Here is a 14899-nt window from a genome sequence, read left to right on the forward strand (position 1 = left end):
AGACACCAGAACAGCCCCTTGGCAGCTAGCATAAGAACATAAGAATGGTCATACGGCTCAGATCAATGGTCCATCTAACCCAGTATCCTGTCTCTGACAGTGGCCAGGGCCAGCTGCTTCAAAGGGAATGAACAGAAGAGGGCACTTTCAAGTGATCCATTTGCTGTCATCCAGTCCCTGCTTCTGGACATTGAAAGTTTAGAGACACTTGGCACATGGGGTTATGTCCCTGACCATCTTGTCTAACAGCCATCGATGGACGTATCCACCATGAACTTATCTAATTTTTTGGAACCAGTTATACTTTTGGCCTTCACAACATCCCACGGCAATAAGATCTATAGGTTGACTATGTGTTGTGTGACTCTACTTCCTTTTTTTTGTTTTAAACCTGCTACCTATTAATGTTATCAGGTGCCTCTAGTTCTTGTGTTCCACAAAGGGATAAACAACATTACCCTTTTCATGGTCTCCCACACCATTCACGATTTTATAGACCTCTATCATATCCTCCCCTTAGTCATCTCTTTCCTAAGCTGAACAGTCCCAGTCTTTTTGATCTTTCCTCATATGGAAGCTGTTCCATCCCCCTCATCATCTTTGTTGCCCTTCTCTGCACCTTTTCTAATTCCAATAGATGTTTTTTGAGACTGGACAACCAGAACTGCACGCAGTATTCAAAGTGCGGGTGTACCATGCATTTATATAGCGACATTCTGATATTTTCTGTCTTATCATATATCCCTTTACCAATGGCTCCAAATATTCTGTTCACCTTTTTGACTGCCGCTGTACATTGAGCAGATGTTTTCAGAGAACTATCTAGGATACCACTGAAAAGAGAGATCTTGGAGTGAACAGCTAATTTAGATATCATCCATTTGTACATAGAACTGGGATTATTTTTTCCAAGGTTCATTACCTTGCACTTAACACCAAATTTCCATCTGCCATTTTGCTGCCCCAGTCACCCAGTTTAGTGACATCCCTTTGTAACTCTTCAGTCAGCTTTGGACTTAAATGATCTCAGTGAAGAGAGAGTTATGAATATGCTGAACATCACTGGTCCCAGTACAGATCCTTCGGGGACCCTGCTATTTCTCTCTCTCCATTGTGAAAATTTACCATTTATTCCTACCCTTTGTTTCCTATCTTTTGACCAATTACTGATCCATGAGAGGACCTTCCCTTTTATCCCATGACTCTTTACTTTGCTTAAGAGCATACGGGTGAGGAACCTTGTCAAAGGCTTTCTGAAAGTACAAGCACACTATGTTAGCACAGGATCTATATGGGTGTGGGGATCTCACCCATACCCTTTGCAGACAAGACCAATGCAAAGAATTAATGTAGCTTCTCCGCAACGGTCTTGCCTTCTCGGAGCACTGATTCAGTACCTCAATCGTCCAGTGGCCCCATTTGGCAGGCTTCCTGCTCTGATGTACTTTAAAAAAAAAAAATGCTGTTTGTGTGTCTTTTGCTAGTTGCTCTTCAAATTCTTTCTTGGCCTGCCTTATATTTTACACTTGACTTGCCAGAGTTTATGCCTCCTTCTATTTGCATCATTAGTAGTGGACTTCCAATTTTTAAAAGGATGACTTTTTATCTCTAACTGCCTCTTTTACTCTACTGTTTAGCAAGAGTGGCATTTTTTGGTCCTCTTTCTGTTTTTTTATTTGGGATATATCTGGTTTGAACCTCTATTATGGTGTTTTTAAATAGCTTCTGTACAGTTTGCAGGCATTTCACCCTTGTGACTGTTCCTTTTAATCTCCATTTAACTAGCCTCCTCATTTTGTATAGTTCCCCTTTTTGAAGATAAATGCTACTGTGGTGGGTTTCTTTAGTATTTTTCCCCTACAAGGACGCAATTTTAATTACACTAGGGTCGCTATTACTGAGCTGTTCAGCTTTATCTATCTTTTGGACCAGATTTTGTGCTCCACTTAGGCCTAAGTCAAGAACTGCCTCTCCCCTTGTGAGTTCCAGGACTAGCTGCTCCAAGAAGCAATCATTTAAATGTGTCTAGAAATTTAATTTCTGCATCCCTTCCTGAGGTCATATATCCAGTCAATGTGAGAATAGTTGCAATCCCCCATTATTATTGCATTGTCTGCTTCTGTAGACTCTCTAATCTCCTTGAGCATTTCACAATCACCGTCACCATCCTGGTCAGGTGGCCAGTACTACTGCTACACTCTTATTGTTCAAGCATGGAAATTTTATCCATAGAGATTCTATGGTTCCATTATTTGACTCCATACTTTCCTTCACATATCCCCCACCACCAGGACCTACACTGTCATGCCTATATATTTTGTACTGTGTTCCACAGAGTATCATCATTCTACCAAGTTTCCATGCCTATTATATCAATATCCTAATTTCATGCTAAGCACTCTAGTTCACCATCTTAGTATTTAGACTTCTAGCATTTGTACACATAAGCTTGTACAATTTTGTCAGTATTTAGTTACTTGCCTTCATGTGTTATGTTTAAATGGGACTTTTTTTATAGTTGACCGTTTCTCACTAGCTTCTATCCATAGTTTACCAATTTCTTTCCTATCCTCTTTACTAGCATACAGAGTTTCCCCTTTAATAAATTCATCCCTAAATGATGTTTCCACCCAAACCTTGGTTAGAGCAGCCCTCAAGCTTCTCTAACCTACACTGAAAATCCAGCTGATTCAGAACCAGCCCCAGGATTGGGGTTGGGGTGGTTGCACGCTGCTCCTTTGCACCTACCATCCTCCAGCCGTGCTCAGAATATGGTAAGCTGATAATCAGCCCCATTTCCAAAGACAGACATAAAATTAAGGTTCTCAGAGGAAAATGTGGACTTGCAGAATACTCTCGTTATAATTATTTTAAATTCAAATATTTATGATCCCTCAGTAGACTGTCCTCCAAAGACCCAATTTCTATCTAATAAGATATAAATGCAACCTGAAAACTCATCTTGCCAGTAAATCCACATTTACTTGTGCCTCACTAGCTGGCACAGTGGGTTAATGCACAAGCCTTTCATCTCTTGAGACACAAGACCAGCTCTTGTAGAGTCACAAATTACTTCTCTCAATGATTTGTGATGTATACTGAGGGCAAGGATACATTTCTGTCCTGAACTTTTCTCAGAGCACACTTGTAGAAGACACCAAAACAACGTATTTGTGTGGTACAAAAGATTTATCAGCATCAGTTTAGCGTGGGTGTATTAGTAAGAGACTGCCAAAGCCAAGAGTGAGTTATACAGATTATCCCAAAAAAGCACTATTAAAACCTTTATCGCATATCAAAATGCCATATATTTGGTATATGCCAAGTTTTACAGAAAAAATCATCAATATTTCAGTTATAGGAAACCATTCTAGTTTTTATATTTCATATCCCTTTGTCTGGATGCTGTAGTAGCATGAGCAGAAGTAGGCAGACTACAGTTTTTGTTCCTGTTCTGACACAAGTTAGCTGATTGCCAATTAACTAACAAGTTTTAAAATACTAATCTAGACACCCCTACCATTTGTCCGATGACACAAAAATTTGTAATTTACTTTAGGCCAAAACCTAGGGCAAAACCACAGATGTTAATATTTTAGATCAAACATTTTTGAGTGTCTAGATTATCATCCTGTGCACTGAATGACCCTGGGATCTGTGGGGGAAAAGAGTGTCTGTGATCATGTACTTAAAGACTGTATCATAATGCATATGCACTAAAAGGCCAAATTAATGTTGCATGGTTAACCTCAGATCTGGCATTTCCTAACTTCTGAGTGCTGGATTTTGCAATCTTCATGTTCTTTTAATGTATTTTATAATGCAATGTCCATTTCATAATCAAGTTGATTAACAAAAAAGAGTCAATTGATTATAAACTAATGAATTTGCCATGAGCAGCAATATTTCCAAAAAACAATGCTGTATACGCAGCACCCTCAGTTTGCCTCCTTCCTGGTTTGACTCTGAATCTGAAGCCCCAGGTTATGCAGGTTGGAAAATAAAGTAGCACATCTAGTATTACCAATGCTAGCACCATGCAGCACTACCACAGGTTTCTTTGGTTCTACTAGGGTTTTATAACTTCCAAAATACAAACACTTTCAGAGTTTTTGAAAAGTTGGGTCAGATACTTATTTCTGTACATCCCCATTAGAGGGCTAAGTTGTCTCAGATTTTTGCTAAAAAATGAAAAACATGCTTGTCTAGCTTAAAATGTGTTAATCAAAGCAAAGTTTAGGGGCTGAAAACCCACAAATAGTAACTGAAAAAATGTTTGCATGAAATATTAGCAAGATATGACAGCCTACAGGTGCTCATAGCTGGGACACAGAAGTGCTGTAATATGATGGTGAAAAACAAAGAGCTTTTGCTTTAACTTAATGATTTACATTATAAATAAGGGGCGGGAGAAGGGAATCACTAATTTCAGGTACTGGAAGAGTTGTAAACATATTATTTCATCCCTAACAATCTGCATACTCTCCAACTTCCAAACTGGCTAAATATTTTTTAGTTTTAGTCCCTTTGATGCTGGATTCCAAGGCACAGTTCTGAGCTGCCAATTTAAAGTGACATTTCACTTAAATCAGAAAGTCAGGGTTTACCAGGTACACTCAGCAGCAAAGGAGATGTACTTCAGCTACATTTAACAACTGTTTAAAAGTACATTCAGTATTAAACTTTAAATATTAAATTAAAAAATGCTTTCCTTAAACCCTGGAGGTTAACAACTTGACTTGGTATCCATCAAATCCTGTTTATCTGCTAAAAACTCTGTTCATATATTATCTCATCCAGACACCCATTTGCTATTTTTTGCCCACTTACAGTAGAACTTCAGAGTTATGAACATCTTGGGAATGGAGGTTGTTCGTCACTCTGAACAAAATGTTATGGTTGTTCTTTCAAAAGTTTACAACTGAACATTGGCTTAATACAGCTTTGAAACTTTACTATGCAGAAGAAAAATGCTGCTTTAAACCATCTTAATTTAAATGAAAGCAGCACTGAAACAGTTCCCTTACCTTGTCAAATCTTTTTTTAAAAAACTTTTCTTTTTTTAGTAGTTTACAGTACTGTATCTTCTTTTTTTCCTTCTTCTTCTTAGAATCATAGAATATCAGGGTTGGAAGGGACCTCAGGTGGTCATCTAGTCCAACCCCCTGCTCAAAGCAGGACCAATCCCCAACTAAATCATCCCAGCCAGGGCTTTGTCAAGCCTGACCTTAAAAATATCTAAGGAAGGCGATTCCACCACCTCCCTAAGTAACGCATTCCAGTGTTTCACCACCCTCCTAATGAAAAACTTTTTCCTAATATCCAACCTAAACCTCCCCAACTGCAACTTGAGACCATTACTCCTTGTTCTGTCATCAGCTACCACTGAGAACAGTCTAGAGCCATCCTCTTTGGAACCCCCTTTCGGGTAGTTGAAAGCAGCCATCAAATCCCCCCTCATTCTTCTCTTCCGCAGACTAAACAATCCCAGTTCCCTCAGCCTCTCCTCATAAGTCATGTGTTCCAGTCCCCTAATCATTTTTGTTGCCCTCCGCTGAACTCTTTCCAATTTTTCCACATCCTTCTTGTAGTGTGGGGCCCAAAACTGGGCACAGTACTCCAGATGAGGCCTCACCAATGTCGCATAGAGGGGAACGATCACGTCCCTCAATCTGCTGGCAATGCCCCTACATATACATTCCAAAATGCCATTGGCCTTCTTGGCAACAACGGCATACTGTTGACTCATATCCAGCTTCTTGTCCACTGTAACCCCTAGGTCCTTTTCTGCAGAACTGCTGCCAAGCCATTCGGTCCCTAGTCTGTAGCGGTGCATGGGATTCTTCCGTCCTAAGTGCAGGACTCTGCCCTTGTCCTTGTTGAACCTCATCAGATTTCTTTTGGCCCAATCCTTCAATATTTCTAGGTCCCTCTGTATCCTATCCCTACCTCCAGCGTATCTACCTCTCCTCCCAGTTTAGTGTCATCTGCAAACTTGCTAAGGGTGCAATCCACACCATCCTCCAGATCATTTATGAAGATATTGAACAAAACCGGCCCCAGGACCGACCCTTGGGGCACTCCACTTGATACCGGCTGCCAACTAGACATGGCGCCATTGATCACTACCCGTTGAGCCCAACAATCTAGCCAACTTTCTATCCACCTTATCATCCATTCATCCAGCCCCTACTTCTTTAACTTGCTGGCAAGAATACTGTGGGAGACCGTGTCAAAAGCTTTGCTAAAGTCAAGGAACAACACGTCCACTGCTTTCCCCTCATCCACAGAGCCAGTTATCTCGTCATAGAAGGCGATTAGATTAGTCAGGCATGACTTGCCCTTGGTGAATCCATGCTGACTGTTCCTGATCACTTTCCTCTCCTCTAAGTGCTTCAGAATTGATTCCTTGAGGACCTGCTCCATGATCTTTCCAGGGACTGAGGTGAGGCTGACTGGCCTGTAGTTCCCAGAATCCTCCTTCTTCCCTTTTTTAAAGATGGGCACTACATTAGCCTTTTTCCAGTCGTCCGGGACCTCCCCCGATCGCCATGAGTTTTCAAAGATAATGGCCAATGGCTCTGCAATCACATCCTCCAACTCCTTTAGCACTCTCGGATGCAGTGCATCCGGCCCATGGACTTGTGCTCGTCCAGCTTTTCTAAATAGTCCTGAACCACTTCTTTCTCCACAGGGGGCTGGTCACCTCCTCCCCATGCTGTGCTGCCCAGTGTAGCAGTCTGGGAGCTGACCTTATTCGTGAAGACAGAGGCAAAAAAAGCATTGAGTACATTAGCTTTTTCCACATCCTCTGTCACTAGGTTGCCTCCCTCACTCAGTAAGGGGCTCACACTTTCCTTGACTTTCTTCTTGTTGCTAACATACCTGAAGAAACCCTTCTTGTTACTCTTAACATCTCTTGCTAGCTGCAACTCCAGGTGTGATTTGGCCTTCCTGATTTCACTCCTGCATGCCCGAGCAATATTTTTATACTCTTCCCTGGTCATTTGTCCAATCTTCCACTTCTTGTAAGTTTCTTTTTTGTGTTTAAGATCAGCAAGGATTTCACTGTGAAGCCAAGCTGGTCGCCTGCTATATTTACTATTCTTTCTGCACATCGGGATGGTTTGTCCCTGTAACCTCAATAAGGATTCTTTAAAATAAAGCCAGCTCTCCTGGACTCCTTTCCCCCTCATGTTATTCTCCCAGGGGATCCTGCCCATCAGTTCCCTGAGGGAGTCAAAGTCTGCTTTCTGAAGTCCAGGGTCCATATTCTGCTGCTCTCCTTCCTTCCCTGTGTCAGGATCCTGAACTCGACCATCTCATGGTCACTGCCTCCCAGGTTCCCATCCACTTTTGCTTCCCCTACTAATTCTTCCCAGTTTGTGAGCAGCAGGTCAAGAAGAGCTCTGCCCCTAGTTGGGTCCTCCAGCACTTGCACCAGGAAACTGTCCCCTACACTTTCCAAAAACTTCCTGGATTGTCTGTGCACCGCTGTATTGCTCTCCCAGCAGATATCAGGGTGATTTAAGTCTCCCATGAGAACCAGGGCCTGTGATCTAGTAACTTCTGTGAGTTGCCGGAAGAAAGCCTTCTTCTTCTTCCTCTTTTTTGTCTCTGCTGTTGCCTGATTGTGTGCTTCCGGTTCCAAATGGGATGTGTGGTTGACCAGTTAGTTCATAACTCTTGTATTTGTAACTCTGAGGTTCTACTGTATTTTCTCCTGTCTCATACCTAGATTGTCTTTTTATTTGTCATTTTGCTGTACTGTGCCTAGCACAACGCAGCCCTGATTCTTGATGGGGGTTTCTAGATGTTATCATAATACAAATAATAAATTAGTACAAACCCACAAACAAGGAACAGTGGCAGGAAGAAGCTAGAGAGGGAGGATTTAGATAAGGGACATAGTGCTAGAGAACAGAAGAGAGAGATCTGCAGTGGGAATGGTGGGCTGGGCCCAGAGGAAATGGAAAATGGGTAGCGGGAACGAGATGGACCATACTAATGACTTAGCGATAGATCAGAAAAATGGCATATTTCCCCCAGGACCGAGCTTGTTCCAATTATTATTTATGTTCTGGTAGTACCTAGGAACCACAATCAGCAGCACCATTCTGGTAGGCACTGTACACACAAGGAAGGGAGAAGACAGTCCCTGCGCCAGACAGTTCACACTAAACTATTCTGACAACGCTGAGAAAGACATACAAGTCAGATCTGGATCAGGCAACCAACCTGTCTGTACATACAGAAAATCTGACATGAAATGTAATCCCTCCAGCATTGAACAGCCTACAAATATGTTTTCAAGTTGGAGTTCAGCAGGAAGACATAACAAATTCCCCATCTCTCTTGAAAGAGCATGCCATTCTCACTGTTCTTGAAAGCTCTTTAGATTTTCCTGTTCACATCCATGGTACATTCAGTACTTGGCCCAGTACTTTTTGGTGCCAGAAGGTAGCATTCAACCCCACTGGTGAAATGAAAAGTGCTCCCACAATCATTTTAATATAATTATGCCTCAAATATAAGCTTTCAAATTTAATTCCAGGCTTTTCAAAGTAACAGCTCAATTCACTCCAGGATGACATTCATCCTAGCATAGAAGGACCTCTGGCCATTTAAGCCTTTAACTTCATAATAAGAGGAACTTGAATGGATAGGCCCCTAGGTGAGCACTCTACACTGGGATGAATGTCACCAGCAGATGATTAAGATACATTATATTCTTTTCAATAAAGTGATTAGAGATTTGGGATTTGATTTGACAGGTGGAGGGGTAATTGGATGGGGCAATATTTTGTATCTTATAGCACTCTGTATTATTTGATGGTTTCGGGAGGAGTGGGGGCCAGGGGAATAGAAATCTAAATGGAAAAAAAATAAGACTCCTACTAATCAATGAATCTTTGCTACATACTTTCCTAGCAACCCCAGAACACTGAACAAAAGGAACAGTTCCATTCAACTATTACAGTGCAGTTAGACATGAGAATTCTTGCTCATTTACCAATATTTGGATCGATAGCCTGACGTTTTTTAATTTTAGCTTCAGATACAGCAGCATAGTAGGCACAGGTCATCTTGATCAGCCATGCTGCTCGCAGTAGTGGCACAGAATATTTTGCCAAATAAGCAAAGACATCCTCCTTTTTACTGAGAATAGGAACCTAGAATGAAACAGAAAATAAAATACTATAGCAAATCCAATGTAACCAATTGTAAGGAAACCAACTTGGGTTTCTATAGACCTTGACTATTTAATTCTAAAATTCTTTCTGAAGTATATTTTATGTTAATCCATAAACTCAGGAGATCATCTAACTTTTTGCATATATGTGGAATAATTTTGTAGTGCATTTTGAAGCAATATATAAGGAGGAAAACATATCCATTGAACACTTTTTCAAAGCAACTCATACTGTGGAATAAGGCGTGAATGCTCAGCTTGCTGTCCCTGGTATAATAATGGCTGTTTTCATGATCTTTGACATTGACTGATAGCATTTTTTCATACAGTATCTCACAGGTGTTCAGTAACAGTGGTGGTCCATTCTGTGTTACTAGACACATGACAATGTTAGTATCCCTTTGTGGTGTTATTGGCAGGTCAATTATCCTAGCTATTCAGACATTTAAGTGTCCTGGCCACTTACTAGGAAGCAAGAATATAGTCTAAAGGATCCTTTCAGTATCACCACTCCTGAGATTAACATTTTTTTAAGTTAAGAAATTAACCTTATTGGTTGATAATGAACATAGCTCTTATTGTAAAACACTCACTCCTGGCAATGGATGGTATATATTCTTATGCTATTTATTTTAGTCGTAGGCCTTGGAAACACAGAAACCAGAACCAAACTTGGTGTAACTCACAGCTCTGCTTAGGTCTCTCTGTGCACAATCTTATTGTGGAATAAGAGTACTATATCTCAATGCAACTTAAATTTATAGAGTACTTCTGGCACCTTAGAGACTAACACATTTATTTGGGCATAAGCTTTTGTGGGCTAAAATCCACTTCATCAGATACATAGAGTGGAAAAAACATATCATATGGCCATCATGTGCCAGCAATGCCCCTCTGCCATGTACACTGGCCAAACTGGACAGTCTCTACGCAAAAGAATAAATGGACACAAATCAGACGTCAAGAATTATAACATTCAAAAACCAGTCGGAGAACACTTCAATCTCCCTGGACACTCAATAACAGACTTTAAAGTGGGTGGCAATTCTTCAACAAAAAAACTTCAAAAACAGACTCCAATGAGAAACTGCAGAACTGGAATTAATTTGCAAATTGGACACCATCAAATTAGGCCTGAATAAAGACTGGGAGTGGATGGGTCACTACAAAAACTATTTTCCCCCTACTGTTACTCACACCTTCTTGTCAACTGTTTGAAATGGGCCACCCTGATTACATTTGCCTCATTACCAAAGTGATTTTTCCTCCCTTGGTATTCTACTGTTGAGAATAGCCCACTTCCACTTTAATTGAATTGTCTCGTTAGCACTGACCCCCCTCTTGGTAAGGCAACTCCCATTTTTTTATGTACTGTGCATATATACACCTGCCTCTGTTTTTTCCACTCCATGCATCTGATGAAGTGGGTTTTAGCCCATGAAAGCTTATGCCCAAATAAATGTGTTAGTCACTAAGATGCCACAAGTACTCCTCATTGTTTTTGCTGATACAGACTAACAGGGCTACCACTCTGAAACCTGTTAAACTCATAGGTCACTCTTATACCACAATAAGATTGTCACAGACAGATTTACACCAAAATAACTAATGACACCAATTTAGTTATTTTGGTTCCAGTTTCCATCTCAAGCACAGTGTAAGATTTCCATAGCCACACTGACACTTGTCTTGATTGTCTCAATATTCCTAACTGATCAGAGTTTGACAGAATTTTTTCCTAGTTCCACACACTTCTTTTTTCAGACACATCATACTATTTGAAAGAAACCTGAAAAGAAGCAAGATGTCTTCCCCCATCCTTGAGCTGTTGGAAGCTCAAACCTGAGCAAGATCTTAGGAGTAAGAATGGTGAAAGGAAAATAATTTACAAGAGATAGTAAGGACGTATTGGTGTCAATATAAAGGGCATTCAAGAGGGTGGGAGTAAAAGCAAGGTGTTTCTCTCAATACTGCATCAACCTCCAACACTTTCCTTTTTTGTTATGAGAAATTTCTGTAGAGCAGAATTCTTGCACTGAGACAGAAAACATCTAAATAAAGTGTATACACAGAGAACCCGGTTACCCAAGGTTAACTATAGCCAAAGAGAAGTAAGGCAATTTGCACAAAGAACTTCACAGTTTAGATGGTATTTGGGAATCTTGCCTCTTTTCTTTTGAATGAGAAGATACAAAGACAAGAACAAACATTTCAAAGCATCCTCCTACTCCCGTTGAAGTCAGTGGCAAAATCATATTGATTTCAGTGGGGACCCCAATTATAAAGTATGCCAATTTTCCCATTACTATACATCTCAGGACAGAGAAAAAAGCATTTCCCCATGTGATGTATATAGAGTTGTCCATATCCACCTACACCCTTATTACAAGGTTAAAAGAAAGCCTACTTTGTGATCAGAATGAGATCAAGTCACCTTTTAATAAATAAATGCAGAAATATGCATTGGTTAATATAAATATAAAGTATTACATAAATACTCCAACTCTGTAAAATCCAAGGAACATTAAAAAAGGGAGCGAAAATCTGTTTATACCTTTTTTGCTAAAATAGTCAGTGGTTTATTTCCTGCTAAATCTGTGAACCAGTTGTGAATTGCACTCTGAGAGCGAGCAGTAACCAGCCAATAATTATCTTTGGCATTTACTTGTGGTTTCTTCTTTCCTGTGTCCTGGAAAGTATTAAGTTTTAGCTTTTCTGCTAATATGCTGCTAAAATAAGCGCCAATCTGGTGGAAAAACAAAAACACAAATATAAGACAACACAGTAAGTAAGCATCTATTGTACATTAACACACACAGGATTTCCATTTGAATAGAGGTAGTCATCACTCTAGTCTAAGCTATCAGTTTAATGAGCTTACACTTTAATTCCCTGGAGCTCGGAGCTGGAGTTTCCTTATGCTAAGCAGCAGAGCACCATTACTAGTCATAGGAGATAAGGGCCAACAGAGCCAAGCTGTAAATAAGAAAGGCTCTTGAAGATGCCTGATAAAGTTAAAAAAAAAAATGCAGTGCACACCATATTTCCAATGATTACACTATAACCCATACTTCCATGTCTCTCCAATAGAACATTATCCCCAATTTAGGCCCATTCCAGGAAAGAATTTAGAATTCTTCTAAACATTAAGTACATGAATAGTCCCATTTTAACAGGACTCCTCGCATGTTTAAAGTTAAAAGTGTGCTTAAATCCTTTGCTGGATCGAGACCATAATACAAGTCTAAAATAACTACTTTAAACAGTAATACATTTCTCACTGTTCCTCGATCTTTCATCATTATAGCACGTTGTGTGAGAGTGCACGTGCGTGCCCCTTCCCTCACCCCACACACACCCTTTGCTTAAAAGCAAACTATGGGCTTGATAAATTACTGCTCGGCAAGCTAGGGTATCAATCTACAGCACACCAGCTTGCTATGCAGTAACATCCCACCTGGACACTGTTACAATACAGTGAATGACTTAGTGTACTGTATTTTCAAGTAGTAATCTTCTAAGCCTCACTCCAGGACTTTCAGTGTGCTGTAGCAGTGTCCATGTGGGACATTACTATGCAGCGACCTAGAGTACTGCGGATTGACACCCTGGTTTGCCACACAGCATCTTGCCATGTAGACAAAGCCCTCAGTTATGACCAGGACAGTATTCAATTCCCTTCCATCATCAGTGATGATATTCAAACCTGAAAAGGTACAGATAAGCATATAAAGGTTCAAATGTATATGAAAATGTTTAAGCATAGATTCATGAGATTTCCAATACTCCTTGATTTCTTCTAAGTAAGGCTGTCAAGCGACTAAAAAATTAATCTCGCTTAACTGTGCTGCTAAACAATAATAGAATACCATTTATTTAAATATTTTTGGATTTTTTTCTACATTTTCAAATGTATTGATTTCTATTATTTTTTTATTACAAATATTTGCACTGTAAAAATGATAAACAAAAGAGAGTATCTTTCATTTCACCTCATACAAGTACTGTAGTAAATCTCTTTATCATGAAAGTGTAGCTTACAAACGTATACAGTGCAAACATTTGTAATAAAAAATAAATATAAAGTGAGCACTGTACACTTTGTATTCTGTGTTGGAAGAGAAATCAATACATTTGAAAATGTAGAAAAACATCCAAAAATGTTTAATAAATATCAATTGGTATTCTATTGTTTAAAGGTCCAATAAATCGCAATTAATTTTTTTAATTGTGATTAATTTGAGTTAATCACGAGTTAACTGCAATTAATCGACAGCCCTATTTCTAAGCCAAAAATGCTCAAGGGAACTGCCTTTTACAGTATTTCAGCAATCTCACGTTCAACCAACAGCTAAGGTTGCCAACCCTCCAGGATTGTCCTGCAGTCTCCAGGAATTAAAGATTAATCTTTAATTACAGATTATGTCATGTGATGAAACCTCAAGGAATATGTACAACTAAAATTGGCAGCCCTACCAACAGCAGGAAAAACAAAGATGGGATAAAGAAAAAAAAAGTTATCTAAATTTATTTAGATCTCAAAACAAGTATTTCATCACAACATAAGCTATTATAGATGGATATTTTAAAACCATTTTGAGGGGGGCTTTTTAATCTTCATGGAGAATGTTTCCAGGTGGTTAAGTTTTAATTTCAGCAAAAAGGCTTTAAAATAGACATTGAACACATTTTAAGTTGTGTAGAATAAAACAGCTTTAATAGCTATGAGCATTTCCTCAGAACTGTTTTTTTTTAAGTTTGTATTTTTGAATAGTTAAGATCTCATCACACTACAATATTATTCAATGCAAGACTAATTCAAGGGTAAATGACACAGCAAGTGTCTGCAGGTAGCAGTTCTACAGGATACGAAAGCCACAAGAATGTAGCACAAATGCACTAGTATTTTGTCAATACAAACAATTTGTATATGCATCTCTTAATATTTTAAAAGAATAAATTGGCAAATACCATATTTTGATATTTATGCTTCTCCAAACAGCTACATGTACTCTGTGTACAAAAGAGTTGATTACTTATCACAATAAAATCACTTTTCCAACCAGCCCTGAAGATAAGTGTTTTCTATTAAAAATTACAAATGCAATAAAGTTTTTTTCATTTTGCTTGAAACTTCAGTTTTTCCATCAATAAATAATTCCTTCCCCCCCACCTCCTTTCCCAGTGGTAAAGTGGGGGAGGAGAACAGAGGAGGAAAAAAGAAATTCTCTGTTTCCTTTGAAAAACCTTGTTTTAAAAAAAAAAATAAGTTATAAGCTGTAATTATCATGTTAGAAGACTTTTACTTATATTTTACTGAGCTTTACAGTACTTTGATTTTTGCTTAGCTTTCTTCATAAAAAAAGTATGTGAAGTTTTAGTAAATCCAATTCAAAACTACATTTTAAAAAAAATCTTCATTTGAATAGAATCAAACAAGCAGCAACAATGGCTGATGGGGAAGATATTTCCTGGCAGTAAACAAACAGCTGGACTAGTTAACGGCCCACCACAAGGCAGGTGTCTTTACACCAGCAATGATTACCTACAAGGAAAGAAAGTCATTATTGCCTTTATAAACCATGAAAACATAAGACTGAACACAAAAAGTAATTACCTTTTTCAGGTTGAAATGTTACAATCTGGTATTATGTCAAGTAAACAGTACTCAGTTTTTAGTACCCTTTTTTCCACAGAGGACTGAAA

At 39.1% G+C, this 14899-nt stretch overlaps 1 protein-coding gene across 1 annotated transcript in view; it reads right to left on the minus strand.

Moving 5' to 3' along the window:
• The window catches only part of MED12L (mediator complex subunit 12L), a 328770-nt gene that overhangs the window by 294504 nt on the left and 19367 nt on the right, over positions 1-14899 (minus strand). Inside the window, exons 3-4 of the mRNA XM_074963764.1 lie at positions 11748-11939; positions 9014-9173 (exon numbers count right to left, since the gene is read on the minus strand). Coding sequence (XP_074819865.1) covers positions 9014-9173; positions 11748-11939 — 352 coding nt within the window. The remainder of the gene's footprint in view (positions 1-9013; positions 9174-11747; positions 11940-14899) is intronic.

This window comes from Natator depressus, chromosome 9, assembly GCF_965152275.1.
Source record: "Natator depressus isolate rNatDep1 chromosome 9, rNatDep2.hap1, whole genome shotgun sequence".
Lineage (NCBI taxonomy): Eukaryota > Metazoa > Chordata > Testudines > Cheloniidae > Natator > Natator depressus.